Raw genomic sequence first — 14,507 nt, 5'->3', positions numbered from 1 at the left:
TGATTTTCATAAAGAAAGGATGTTGCACGTCATTACACACACTAAAGCCACCTTAAAAACAATCTCCGTTGGGCCCAGGAGCTTCACATATGGAATGGAAATATGAAGATAAAGCCATCAGGACCAAAGGCAAAATCCCCTGCATTGTTTCAGGCTAACAACAACAACATCCTAGGGGAGCCAATGGTAAACCAAGAGGAGATAAGAATTCCAACAGAAACAAAGAGAGCCAGGGCTACCATTGAACCACCTATCCATATATTAATAAAGGGGCCCAATACACCACACAACATGTTTCAACTGTATAACCTTGTCAGTTATCAGTTCCCTGTTAGCTGTATCAAGTACAACTAGCAAACAATGGGATTTTCTCAACTCATAATCTCATGCATTTATCAACTTTACTTTGGAAATGAAATTACATGCAAAGTGATTCAACCGATTGAAATCTAAACGAATCATACTTTGTTATACTCCAAAACGTTTACACAAGGGACACCAAAACATTGATTTGTACATAAATGGAAAGTTAGTACAATGAAACTACCATAAGTCAGTACATTTCCTTCATTTACATAAGATAAAGTAATAAAATAGACATGGATTATAATCATGGTGGCCCTGCTTTTTCATCTCTATCAATATACAGCATCTACCATATTGTCTTAGACAATTTACTAATTTATGCTGAACCATTTAAAATGGTTGACGCTTTGTGTTGCGCTTCGTGTGGTTAACACCACTCCCCTGTCCCCACCACGCTCATTCCACCCACCTCTGCCTCGCCTCGCCTCCTCCCATGCCCCTACCCCGTATCCTAAATACCAACATCTGGCCCCATGTTGTGGTGGTGACCTGACTCATGAATTCCCCCCAGGTGAAGACAAACGGAGATGCAGCCCATCAGAGCTAACACATGGTGGCATGGGTACGGGTCCCCATTCCCTGCTGCTCAGGGTGCCGACTTTGCGGTTAATTTCACCCAGCGGGTTCTTTGATCATTTACTTTAATACAGGAATGAGCATCCTGCATGTTTGCTTCCACCATATGTCACCAGGGTTGACAGTCACTTGACGAGTTAGGGGAAAATGGAGCCCAAGTGACAATGATTAGAACACGGTACCTTTACCTTTCCTTGCGATTGCGACTCATAAAGCCCCCAATCAAATAATTGTCTGAGGACGTGCAAGCGTTTAATCAAGAAGATGGCAATCCAGGATTGTGACATTGTTTCTTTAACCTGCATCATTTTCCCATTTCTTATTCCTGTAATGACGTGTCTCTTCTTCATTTTCTGGTTGACCAACCCCAGTAATCATCTCTTCTCATCACAGGACTGTCCTCTCCTCTCCACTGACACTTGCCACTGCAGTAAATATGGCGACTCATCACAATATAGTCAGGCATAAACATTCTGGATTTGCATTTGTGACCATTATTGCCCCATGTTTTTTGCTCGTAGATAAAATGACACATGCCGGATTATGACAAGCATTGTCTCCTATCGTGTCTTGAGGTGGATGGTGTAGCTGTTCTGAAATGACAATGTTGACTAAAGTGGAGAGGGACCTCCACATTCTCAAATTAACTCTAATACAAAGGTGTCAGAGCTTTCACCATGTAGATGTAATTAAATCGGGATTGAATCAAGTCCATTATCATGGTACCACTTATCACGATGCAGTGTTAAAGTGAGCGTGGCAGACTCAGATCCTGCCGTCATATGTTCATACAGTACGCTGATGGGTTATTGTACTCTGCAGACACCACAGGTCTTAACCCTGGGTTTCATGTCCCAGTCCTGGTCCTACTGAACTGCTTAAAACACAGTAGAATGGCCCAGACTGAGAATGAACAGGCTTGTCAGCTCTGTTGGTATAGGCTTCCTCAGTCCAATTGAAAAGGTTTGGATTCCGCATAGCAGAGGCTCATCAGTGGAGCTGAAGAGTGGAACTCTGCGCTCGACTGCACCGACTGAGAGAAGCAGGGACCTGTAACTGGCTAATTCAGTAGAGGCAGCCTCTGTAAAAGAAAACTCCAAAAGTAACAAAACCCCCTGGTTTTCCCAGGAGACACATCCCTCCATGTAGGATTTTTAAGATGGGGGCGAAAAACACACTTTTGCTGTCTGAGTTTTATTCCGCATTTGCATGTGTTGCAGAGGATGGATGAGCTGTTAGAAAATGTTCTGTTAAAACATAGAAAATGGGCAGAGAGATCAAAACCACACCTCTGCTCCGTCATTAGGTTATATCTCTGACTTGATAAGAGCTTTGATTTTTCTTCAAGAAACGGAAGGTTTGGAAATGGTCACCAGAACACTTAAGTGTGCCGGAACATTCCAGCACGCTTATGAATGATGCATCTTAGAATTTTGATTATTCCGTCTTTTCTTTTTCTGTTTTCAAAGGGAATCACTGGGATCCGGTTTGCCAAACATCAGAGATGCTACATCAAGACCCAGACCAGGGATCTTCCCAGAGTGACAGAGGGGAAGACGGAGGACACAGAGTTATTGGTATGACTCTATCTCTTGAAGTTATCTGCCAGTCGTGCTGCCTCTTTCCACAAGCAGAGACACCACCGTATCGTTCATACTGCAGGGAGATAACCAGGGGAGAGCAGACAAACAGACCCTCAGCCAGTCCATCCTATCCTATCTTCTCCTTTTCTCCTCCTCTTCCACTGAAGTATAAACTTGAGTCTCTCCAGTGACAGTGAAACCCTCAGAAAGCTGCCCACAAACCCATAACCCCTTTGTGGCTCACATCAAATGGTATTTGCTGTCAATCTTGAGCCAATATTAATTTTTAATCATCTCCACCAAAGGCTCAACCCAAATAGCCTAAAGGGGGAGTGAGAGAGAGGTCTGAGAGAGAGGTAAGCCATTAAAATGATATTTATTTATTTTTTTATAGATGTTTGCTCCGTAAATTTCACTCCACTTCTCTGCCGTCTCAGAGCGATTCAACTCACTTCTCCTGGTCTAATAGTCGTATCTGAAGTTCAGCAAAAACGCAGGAAGAAATTCTATCAATCAAAATTTCCAATTTGTCGGAGTCACAGTGCAATTCACATAGTTTGCCATACGTACAAAAAAAAAGACGAAAATTCCTCTCTGGAATGTTTCAGCTCCCACCTTGCTCTCATTTCCATTAGGGAAAAATTTGCCTCTCGTCTTCCCTCTGTGCTTCATTACGGAACAAAGTTGTAATGCCAAATAAGTCCCTTTATCCCGTTTGACTTTAGGAACACAAGCTGTTCCAGATAAACTGGAGTGTACCCAGCGTTTTTTAAAGTCTGATCCATGTTTACAGATTCTGATTACCCAGCCTGTGCCATGTGTCCCTGCCATTTTAGTTTCCTTTTTGTAAACCGTGAAACCTAATTTGATTCACAGCTGTGAAATCAAGTCAGAGAGGGCTTTGTCTTTGTGAGGGTGTGGAGATAGGGAACAATTTGGATCCCATCAAGTGTTTGTAAGAACCTGAACCAGATAAAGTTTTGTCTGGTATGAGATGGGCTCTATTTTTTATCCCTGTCTCTCTAGTACCCTTTTTACCCTGTCATAATCATGGTGGCCTGCCTTTTCATTTCTATCTATAAACAATATAAGCAATTAGAAGCAAAGCACAGTAGGGTTGGAGTGAATCATCAATTTGAGGGACTTCTAGACAATAATCAGGAACCATGTCCAGACCTCTTCAAAGCTATTCTTCTGAGAAAGCAGATCCCATCCTCCAGGTGAATCTTCCTGCTCCTGACTCCTGGAAGGCTCAGGACAGGCCTCCCCAACGGCTGTGACCATGTGAACCACAGAGGACTTGTGTCCTGCAGCAACAGTCTGCATCCCAGCTCCATCCAGGCCAGGCCAGGCCGCGGGCCATGTGAACCTGACTCAGAACAGGCGAGCGCTCAGTTTGCAGAGCTGAGGTAAAAACAATGCAGCCATTGGAGAAACTGTGAGCAGCTGATAAGGAAATACAGCACCTCCCGGAGTGGAACCAGGTGACAGACATGAATTGTTTGTCGCCGGTATGTTCCCCATTTTCAATTTGTTCCCTCTATGAACTGACAGAAGCTGTAATCCCTAAGCTTCCCTCCCGTTTCTCCACTCTGCGATGAAATCAGTTTTTCCCTTCATTCAGACACCACAACACAGTGTCACAGGATCCTCTATCTCTTCCAAGCACTCAGTATGAATGCTCACAATTCACCTGGCAATCTCCCACTTAGACAAAGCAGGAGTGGAAAAGGAATAATGGAGAACCAAGACTGGGAAACAATAACTGTCCTTGGATAGTATACTTAGTATTTAATTATTATGTAATATCGAGCATATTGCACATCCACATATGAAATCTGCGGGATTTTAAGTTTTTTTTTTTTTCACCGTGTAGTAGAAGTACAGTCTGTGAAAGCTCATTTTGCTTTGTAAAATCTTCATTGATTCCTAGCAAATGTGGCTGACCTATTGTGTGTCATAAAGAAATGTCTCTGCCTCAGGGCATCGTAAATGCAGAGGTTAGAAGTTATTGTTCATCTGAGAATGAAAGAAAGAAGGGAAAAAGTTACTTCTCAGAGCTACTTTAAATATGTTGTGTTTTAATCCATGGGCTTTGCTTTAAACAGTATATGGCACACCCATTTGGCAATTTCAATTTTTTTGGTGTACATCACAAATGGTTTACCCTCCTAACAATGTATAAGATAGAAAGGAAGGAATTATGTGTTTGTGTTAGTAGTTGTCAATAAGCTTTTTTAAATCACAATTTAATGCTGGAAGTGTGCCCTCCACAGCTTCCCGTCAGGCATTTTCTCAGATATTTATTGGGGTCATCCCTCCACAGTGAAGTCAAAGTCATCTAGTAAAAGGTTGTGTCGTGGCCTCCATCTACTTTTCGGGGGAGGCTTGCTCGCCTTCAGTGGTTAGGAGGGCCAATTAGAGAAGAGAATATTTGTGTTCTTGGATCTGATTTCAAAAAATCCGCTGAGTGGGGGTGAGGAAGGAGGGTGGTGCTAGAAGCCAGAGTCACACACACATGAGCACACACACACAAACCTGTGTAGAAACACACAAGCTGTGGTCCACCGGGTCATCATTAGTTCAGTGTTAATCTGGCCTGGGCTACAAAAGTGTGAGAAACTATGTCAAAGGCTTGGCTAAGCACAGACATCAGTGCCCGAGTGGGTGAGCTGCTTCCTCCTTGCAGGTCGCCGCAGTGTCACATCACAACAAACATGGAAAGTCGACTTTCTGAAGGCACAGAGCTGGAAGTTGAAAAGGAAGGGAGGGACAGAGGATGAGAAGGAAGAAGAGAGCCTGAAATAAATTATACAGCTCCAACTGTAGCCGCAGGATTCTATAGCAAGCTTAACTAATGTGCAATTAAGCTCAAGACTGGAAGAAAATCACCTTGTAAAAACATTTGTCAGGTAAAGAGTTATTTTTTCTGCTTTCTCTGTTCTGCGCAGCTAATGAACATGGGAATGGGAAGAAGGTTTAGTTTGCCTACTGTATGTATTTACATATACATGACAAAAAAACAAATATCCCCACTGTAGGGGAAAGCATTACCGAAGCCCTTTCATATATCTCTATTAAACAGACCTGACATGCATTCCCTATCATTAAGCAATAATAGTTTACTTTACAGCTCATGAACTACAGTATCAACAAATTAAGCCTGTTAGTGCTATGTGCACAACAGAATCAGAGAGTGGGTGGAGGGGGGGGCAGATTGGATGAGGGAAATGCCTACAGAGACGCATTAGAAAGACGCATTGCTTGATTATTATGCATTTAGAAATACTGCCTTCTCTAAGCTCTAAAGTCATTTCAAAGTCAAATCATTTCAATGTCTGAATGTGAGTGTTGTCATGGAGAAGGGGGTGTGGAGCATGGAGGAGAAGGTGCACGGAAGGAAAAGCCAGTCAGAGTTAGCAGGAGTCCGGACGCTGAGGATCTCTCGGTGGACAATCAGGGGGGGAGATAAAAGGATGAGGCCAGAGCTGTACTGTCACCCAGGGGAGAGAGGTTCAACTGCAGGGCAGTGCTCAGGGAAGTCTCTGACTGTGTGGCCTCTGACAGGTGTGTGTGTGTGTGTGTGTTTGTGTGTGTGTGTGTGTGATTGTGTGTGCCTGCGCGTGTGCAACTGTGTGCCTATGTGTGTATAATTAAGTGGGTGATTCACCCACACACTTTGTGTGTGTGTGTGTTTGTGTGTTTTCTCATCCTGACAGGTGGGAGAGACAGAAGGTCTCGTGCAGGTGGATGACTCCCAGGTGTGGGTGCCAGCTGAGGAGCCCATCGCTAACAGAGCCTTCCTCCTCAGCTCCAAGATCTGGGAGATCTGCCAGGAACTGCCCATCCACTGGATCCATCCCTCCCCCATGAGAGGTAGGGGTGCCGTTGCCTCTCCACCTCTGAAGCCACCCTGTTAACATTCCCTGTGGAGGAACAGCCCACAGGCCAGGTGGAGGTCCAAGGAGACTCCATAATCTCATAACCATTTCAGAGTAATGATTGAGCCCTCCTCTCCTCAGCAGAACTTTGAACACGGTGGGATGAGAGATTTAGATAGTCGTCTAGATATTAACCTTCAACCCCGTGCTTGGGGCAAAACCAAGGGATTCCTCATTAGGAGTCTACAGAGTATGACGGAGAGAGAGCTCTCTCACTTAGACAACCACACATCACAGAGTTATTGATGCAATCCAGCGTGGAGACAGACTCTCACAGACCTCTTCACAGGGACATGGGTTTCATTATGAAACAGCAAATCTGCCCCCCCCACCCCACACACACACACCCCCACACACACACTTTTTATTGAGAAAATTATATTTATTGGCCGCATCCTTGAAAAAAGCCGTCCACCCACATTTGAAAACAAGCCTATGTCCCTGTCTCTTCTCCCCCCTTCTAAGAGAACTGCTGTTGTGATGTTCTGAAGCATGTTCACGCTCTGAGGATGACCGTGTGTTTCGTACAGAAGCTGAGTTCCATGAGGTGGAGGATGTGGACGACATGTCAGAGACGGATGTCAAAGTTCAACGTTTTGCCCGTGACGTCCTAGACCAGGCTCCAGTGAATGACTATGTGAGTATTCTTAGAGTCCAGGACCGCACAAAGATATGTGACCATGGAGGGCCTAAGCTATGTTTAGTATCTTTCTGCATGTGTAAATTGCTCACTAATTGATGCTTCTTTTCATGGCTTAAAACGGACTTGGTGCACCACAGGGCATAGAAATAGCTCTATACATCTATTTAAGTAAGGCTGCTTCATTTAAGACTCCCTTAATGTCTCCCAGTTAATGGAGAGAAATAGCCAGTCTTCAAAGGCTAAAACTTTTCCCCACAGCATTCGTCCGTCTTTTTCCAGCTATTTTCCGAGTGGAGGCAGCAAGCACTGTACAGAGCAGAAGTCCCAAGGTCACTCATTACTGAATGGAGAGACTACATTTATTAATCATGCCTTAATTATCAAAGCATAAGAAAAAGAATCACGAGGCCAAATGCTATATTTTTGTGCCTGTGAACTATTCAATACTCCATGATTAATTACCCTTGACAGTGAGATGGGAACACACATTTTCTCCCACACACACACAAAACCCCGGAAAAAAACTCACATACTATATGCCAGCATGTACCCACACAGCGACACACACATGCTCTAATCAGACGATGGATGCACTGTATCTGACTGTCTCCACAGCTGCTTGTTACAGACAAAATAAGAAATACATGAGGTAGCTGGATGAAGTAGCTGGCTCCTCCTCAGCGTTCTGAGAAACCATGGGAGACAGCCACACAGGCAGAAGAGACACCCCATAATATTAACATTTATCAGGCGGGTCCCAGGAATGCCTCCCTTCAGCTCTCCTCCAGCCCTTCTCATCCCATACGACGGAGGCTCTGATGTCATGTAATTAAAATATACAAGCAGATGAAAACCCAGAGCCTTGTTTGAAATATTTCATCTCTATCTACTGGGTTATGCATGTCGCTACGACTGCAGCCCAGGCCAGAGCCTGAGCCAGCCAGCGCGTGTTTGTGGGCCTGGGGATGATAAAGCCCTTTGTGACCATCCACCGAGGGGAGGTGGCTGCCTGTAATTGGCAATCTGAAGCCTTTTTGATTGCAGGACGACACCACCTACTGCAAACCACCTCATCCCTCATCCCCCAACACAGACACACACTCAAACACACACACAGAACTCGCTCTGTGTTCTGTACGTTCTCCATGAGAGTCCAGAGGAAGTCGTTACACAAAATAGTGAAGTGTAAACAGAGACTAAATGGATAAATTGGAACTGGTATCCAATTGGTAACACATTTACAGTAATCTACTGTCAAAGTCCTTTTGTTTATCAAACTGTAGTGCCCGTTGGGTTTTTGTACATTGACAAACCCTGTCCCAGTGCTAAAGATGTTCCAACCTGCTGAACCATGCAGTCCCAACGCTCGACAATGGCACAGTGTTGCCCGAGACGTGTTCCGGCACAGCGCTCTCCCCATGGGGCACTTTTTAAGGCTGAATAATCATCGGTGCAGCTCAGAGACAGAGGTTGGGAGATATATGGAGCTGGCCTTTAGTCACAGCTGTCACCACAGAGCCTTGTGCTGAGGCAGCCCTGGATCCCTCCTGCACTGAACAACCGGCGTCTGAGAGCGCTGGACAAACGGCACCACTGTCCTTGACCTATATAGCAAATATGTGTCTCAGTGGTGATTGGTCCAGTCAGGCTTCACACTTGTAAACATGTCAGAGGAGGGGGGTGGAGGAGGTCAGCAGCAGTGACCCCCGTCCTCTCTATCCAGGCCAAGACTGGGGTAGAACAACAAGCCTGCCGGACCATGCATGTGGGCGAAAGGTTCACTGGACAAACTGAACTGTAAATATTCTTGAATAGAGGGACGACCAACTGTAAACATGGATACTGCGATTCCCCTTTTAACTGAAACCAAATCTTCCTCTGTTATCTCCTCCCAGCTCAAGCTGCCTTTTCAGTTGTTTCAACCTGACTTCAGGGTCTTAATGAGGCGCGCTTGCGTTTGAGTGCAGCCTTCCTACTGACTACTAGATCTGTATGCACATTAGATACGACGCTACAATGTAATTCACCGTCCCATGTAGGGGAGAAGAAAGCCCTACAGCATGTGTGATGCAGAGATTGAAATCTAGTCCCTGGCGTGTTAATCTAATATCAGACACTGTGATCAGCCGTGCTATGAGATTTAATAACACAGCGAGGCATGTGCGTCATGCTCTGGCAGTGCAGCAATCAGGGTGTGTGAAATAACCCTGGCAAGTGTGGAAATTAAAGGAGTCACTGCTTGATCCGCTACATCTTATTGAAATGGCAGACAAAGTTTTCTTCTTGACAGACTTGTTGGTAACCTCTGTATCTCATTATGCGCGCGAAGCTGTGTTTATGTGCTGGAATGAAACGGAGCGCTGCAGTGATCTATTCTACTCTCTATTCAAGCAGCTTTTTATGAGTGACTGCCCAAGATTTCCAATTTCCAAGGTGCTACATTCCGATCACGGCCACATACCCAAGGAAAGGGAACGCTAAACTGGAGTTCTTAATATGTGCGCTCCATTTTAAGAGGATAGGTTTGATTAGTTTTTATTTGTTGGTACAATGCTACCTATTCTATGTTTGTTTTGGTAATCACACACCATTTGAATAAAACATTCCCTTCATTTTCCAAACCAAAGATCAGCTTTTCACAGTGCCATAGTCTGGCTGTGAAGAACTGATAAGATGATCGTTGGTCCATTGACAGCTTTTGTGTTCTTTTCGTACAGTAATAGATTGTTGCCTCAAAGCTGATGACCCTTAACTTGACTAGAAGAATAAATCAGTAATTGCCCACCTGCCTCTGTCAGACTAATAAATCAAACGCACCTTTTATATTATATTTTCTTCCTTCCTATGTATTCTCCCCTGAGTTAGTCATATGTAATTTCAGTCCATTTATCAACGCTCAGAGCAGATTTGAATCCCTGTGCTCTATGTACAGTACCATTGGTTTGTCTCAGAAGTTATTTAAGGTTGGATGTAGCTTAACACCGGTCATTCAAAAGAGGAGTAAACATCCAAGCCTATGGAGTAAACATCCAAGCCCATCAACAGTATGCTGTTGTGGTTAGCTCTGCCCGTGATGAAAGTAGCCACAACTTCCTCTCTGCCCATATTTTTAAACCAGAGGAGGAATAGGGGACATGTGAGAGGCCTCAGTGTTCCTAAAGGGAAGAGTCCTGTAAACCCTGGGTTTAGTTTCGGTTCGTGGACAGTAGTCACAGGAAGCACTGCAGAGGTTTCCTCTGGAGCTAATGTCCAAGGGGACCATTGACTCTGTCATCAGCATTTTTTAACAAGGCAGGCCCGGATTGTCTCTGAAGATTCATCTACTGTAGGCAATTGAAATGTGGTCAAATGCGCCCTCACTGTCGCCACAACCAGGGAGAGAGTTAAGTGGCACTTCTCTGAACCCAATTCAGAGTTGCTCTTGATCAAAGGCATGGCACTCAGCCCAGTGTGGCCTATAGCGGGCATGCACCCACCAGCACAATGGAAGAAGCCAAGGGCCATTCATTCTACCCAATTTACCTTTGGTTTGGGTTTAATTTGGCCCTTATAAAAATTCAGACCCAGCCAGCAAGCGCAAATAAAAGGATCCTTGTTAGGCGATCATTACTCTGCTAATTGCTTTAGGAATGTGCCATCCACTTAAAGTCAAGGTCAGAGGGAGGGCGCCAAGATGGGAGAAGCTTTAATTTGTATGCTTTAATGGAGGAGGGACGGCCATTTTGGTTGTGTGCGTGGGCCGAGGCCGGGGGGGAGTGGGAGGTCAGAGATGAAAGAAATAGTGTAATTATCCAGCTAACAGGCAGTGTCACAGTCACTTTGATTGAAGATGGCCCCAGTAGAAGGGCTGAGAACACGGGCATCATAGATGGAGTAGAGAGCAGCTAAGAGTAATGACACCACTGGCATAATAGAAAGGTCAAGGGTATTATATCATGTTTTATGGTCCTGGAACTCAAATCAAGAAGACCCACTTCCTGTGCTACATGCGTCTTGGATCTTGATCCTTTTGTCACAGTCGACTTGCATGGCACAACTTTGCCCTGTTCATTTCCCCAGACATAGATTGGGATCTTTAGCTCGCTTTGTACTTTTTTTCATATGTATCCTCATGACCTACAACCAAAGCAGGCACATCAATTCACACAATCAAATCTGCTGTCACTGTGCCTGCTCTTCCTGTATGGCGTGGGATTTGTCATGTGTAATAGGTGACCCTGCTCTCTCGTCCTTCACAGAGGGACATCGGACTGGAGCTGGATAACCGCCTGGACGACCGAGGGTACTGCTGTCAGCACTGTCGCCGTGGTTACCGCTTCTGCCGACGCTACCACGAGCCCCTGGGCGGCTTCAACCCTTACCCATACTACTACCAAGGTGGACGTGTCATCTGTCAAATTGTTATGCCCTGCAATTGGTGGATTGCCCGTATGCTTGGGAGAATATGATTGGCCTGTCCGTTGTCTGCATTCTCCCATGCTCCAGTTCGTAATGGTGCTGTGCTCGCCGAGCTGTTGTACGATAGCTAAACATTTATCACACAGTTATTATTCCATCTCAAAGTCAGTAAATTGACTGTCAGTCTGTCTTAAAAGTCTAAAGGATTTAGGGAGCTGGAGGTTACACTTCAGAATACATCACATTTGAATGTTTACCTAGCCATTTAATCCTGCTTGTATCCTTTTTGTGTGTCATCTGTGCGCTGAAGAGCAATTTCACTTTTTAACACATGTTTCAAAGCTGTCAAGTATAAAAGCCAGTATTGTGTATAAAGACTTACAATTTGCCATATTTAGTTGCCTGTCTTTAGTGAATTATCTTTTGTTTAGCCACAGTCAGCATGTTTATTTAGAAGTGTTTTGTCATAGGTCTTGAACTGTATTGACAAGGAAGAGTCAATCAAGCCATAATAAAAACAGAGATGTCTGCCTCTTCAATCTGACAGCACTCAACTTCATTGCTCTGCTAATTTATTCCTGCAGTCTTACAATCACTGTGACTGTGAGTTTTAACGTGTTTTGAATGATCTTGTCATAGTATATTATCCAGGGATGCATAGTTGCACAGTAGGTAAGAAGAATGTATTGAAGTTCATGTAATACTAAATACCACACAACATTAAGACAAATACGTATAAGTAAAGCTCTGTGTTAATGTGTATAAAAATATGAACAATCACATATAATTTATAGCAGTTTCTAAAATAATTTAGGCTGTAATCATATTGTACTTACCTAATCAATAATCAAGTCTAATGGCCTAGCAGCATGTCAGGTAAAAATTGTGGCGAGTGTTAACAAATGCAATAATTGAAAACATACTTCAAATAAACTGTCAGCAGCACTACAATGCCCCAAGGCGATTTGGAAACCGCACATGAAATGTGTTGACAGCCTAGGTATGTTTTTTCTCTATAATAGACCACTACCCCCTTATAAAATAAAAATGGTGCTTTGTTTATAGAAGCTGGTACCATGTGAGGGTAAGAAAACGTGTTTTTTCAAAAGCCAGTGAAAAAGATACCATTGTCTACACATCAAGGCCTCAAGGGACATTCTGTGTCGATTGTGTAGTTGTGAGTAGAAATTGCCATGAGATCCTTGAGAGTCATCTCACCCTTATTGTTGAGGCTGATGTAGATACTCTTTGAGTGTCTGTGAGAGAGAACAAGAAAGTACAGTAAAACTATAAGAATCAATCACTGTTTCTCACATATACAACCGACAATTTCAGGAAGCAGATTCTTTGCACTAGTGGAGCTTTGTTTCAAACAAATTACCTTATAACTGCGGGCGTGCCACTGTCAGAACAAATTTGATTGGGAATGATTTGTGTAACATTGCCCTTGCATTTAACAGTATATGTTCCCGGATGATAACTGTTTTGATTGAATAATATTCACAATCAGTCACTATTATGTCCACAATCTACAATACACATGTCCAAAATGTATTCTTTGCCATCAACTGATCTTTGAAAAACATCTGAATGTTGTTTCAAAGAAAATGCTTGACACATTTCCAACCTCTAAGAAATAGCCCCCAAAGATTGTTTACGATCCTCCTGATAAGAAGAGAAGCCAAACAGACACCCTGCTCTGGGACACTTAAAACAGCCCGTCCAGCAGGTTAACACAGTTCAAAGGAGTTTGTCTGCCTGTCTCTAAGATCAGCCCTCACCAGGAATTCTAGGAAACAAATCCCTTTTTTGTTACCACATCAAAACCGTAGTATAATTTCCCGCCCAGGTTTTTATTTGGTTGCAAGTGTTACTTATCCATAATTTAGATATATGGGTAATTCTGGGGGAGAAACTGTGTCAACAAATCTGAGAACTCTCCAAAGTAAGAGCGCGTTCCAGCATTTAGCTGGAGAGACGTATTACTAGTGCCATCTAGTGGTGATATGCGAACCCAACGTTTTGATAGATATTGATTCAACCTCAACACAAATCTTGAGCCACTACAACCTATGTACCTTACATTCCCAGCATGAGCACCTTGCTTTCATTAGGTACGCACTTTAGTGTGTAAATGCTAGAAATGTACAGAGCTTTGTGTACGAAGCAGTCTCTCAGTCTAAAACAACCTTCTATTCTTATTCTGCAGTCTCCAGACCACACACACATTTCAGTGGATGTGGGTTGCTGGGCAGGGCAGAGAGCATGTATGCCATAGTCAAGCCCAGAGACAATAGACAGCAGTGCTTTGGCTGTATTGTTCAGTCAGTGTGTACGCAGTGATGGCCTGGTGTTTGAGTAATCTCTCTCTGGACGGCCGCTGACATGGGCTGGAGGCGCCACCATGTCAGCCGTCATCCTTCAACAGCTCCCAGTGTGAGAGGCAGCGCGGCAAGCTAGTACACACTCGTGCTCGCTCCCCCGCTCACTGTCACTGGCTGCAGGCGACGCACAAATAGCCTTCTCTCTAGGCCGGGCGTGCTCCCGCTGTCTCTCCAGGCTCACTGAATTACTGGCAAGGAGGAGAACACACTGACTCTGGATCTCTGGACCCTTTCATTAGAGCCTTCTAATCCACTAGTCTTCTACTGAAAAAAGACATCTTTTAAACAGCCAGGTTCTGAGTCTGTTCAGGTGGACAAAGGCAGATTGATTACCGGTAGTGTTCAGTGGATTGCTCTTGCTATGAAGGGCTGTCACACAGCTTCACAATGCCTTAAGATGGAGCTCGTTAACCATCCTGAAGGACAGGGTTCTGCCAGCGAAGGCTGATGTCTTCTGTGGGTGAAGGCGACTCGTGAGACACTGTGAGGCGGCCGTGGTCGTGCACCGTCTCGACGCAGCTCGTTGAATCCTTGAGCTGTTTCGTTGTGTGCTTTAGCCCCACAGTGAGGCTGGACTGTGTTGGTCCACAGCTGTGTGTTTGAAGAAGTGGAGGGG

The 14,507-nt window shown here is 44.4% G+C and overlaps 1 protein-coding gene across 1 annotated transcript in view; it reads left to right on the top strand.

The window, feature by feature from the left end:
* The window catches only part of tnmd (tenomodulin), a 29,433-nt gene extending 17,382 nt beyond the window's left edge, over positions 1 to 12,051 (top strand). The window contains exons 4-7 of the mRNA XM_084690957.1: positions 2,412 to 2,519; positions 6,245 to 6,401; positions 6,997 to 7,103; positions 11,348 to 12,051. Coding sequence (XP_084547083.1) covers positions 2,412 to 2,519; positions 6,245 to 6,401; positions 6,997 to 7,103; positions 11,348 to 11,557 — 582 coding nt within the window. The 3' untranslated portion in view covers positions 11,558 to 12,051. The remainder of the gene's footprint in view (positions 1 to 2,411; positions 2,520 to 6,244; positions 6,402 to 6,996; positions 7,104 to 11,347) is intronic.
* Positions 12,052 to 14,507: the final 2,456 nt, after the last annotated feature.

The sequence above is a fragment of the Hypomesus nipponensis genome, chromosome 1, assembly GCF_054491055.1.
Source record: "Hypomesus nipponensis isolate SF chromosome 1, ASM5449105v1, whole genome shotgun sequence".
In the NCBI taxonomy this organism is placed as follows: domain Eukaryota; kingdom Metazoa; phylum Chordata; class Actinopteri; order Osmeriformes; family Osmeridae; genus Hypomesus; species Hypomesus nipponensis.
This window is presented reverse-complemented; position numbering and strand designations above follow the sequence as displayed.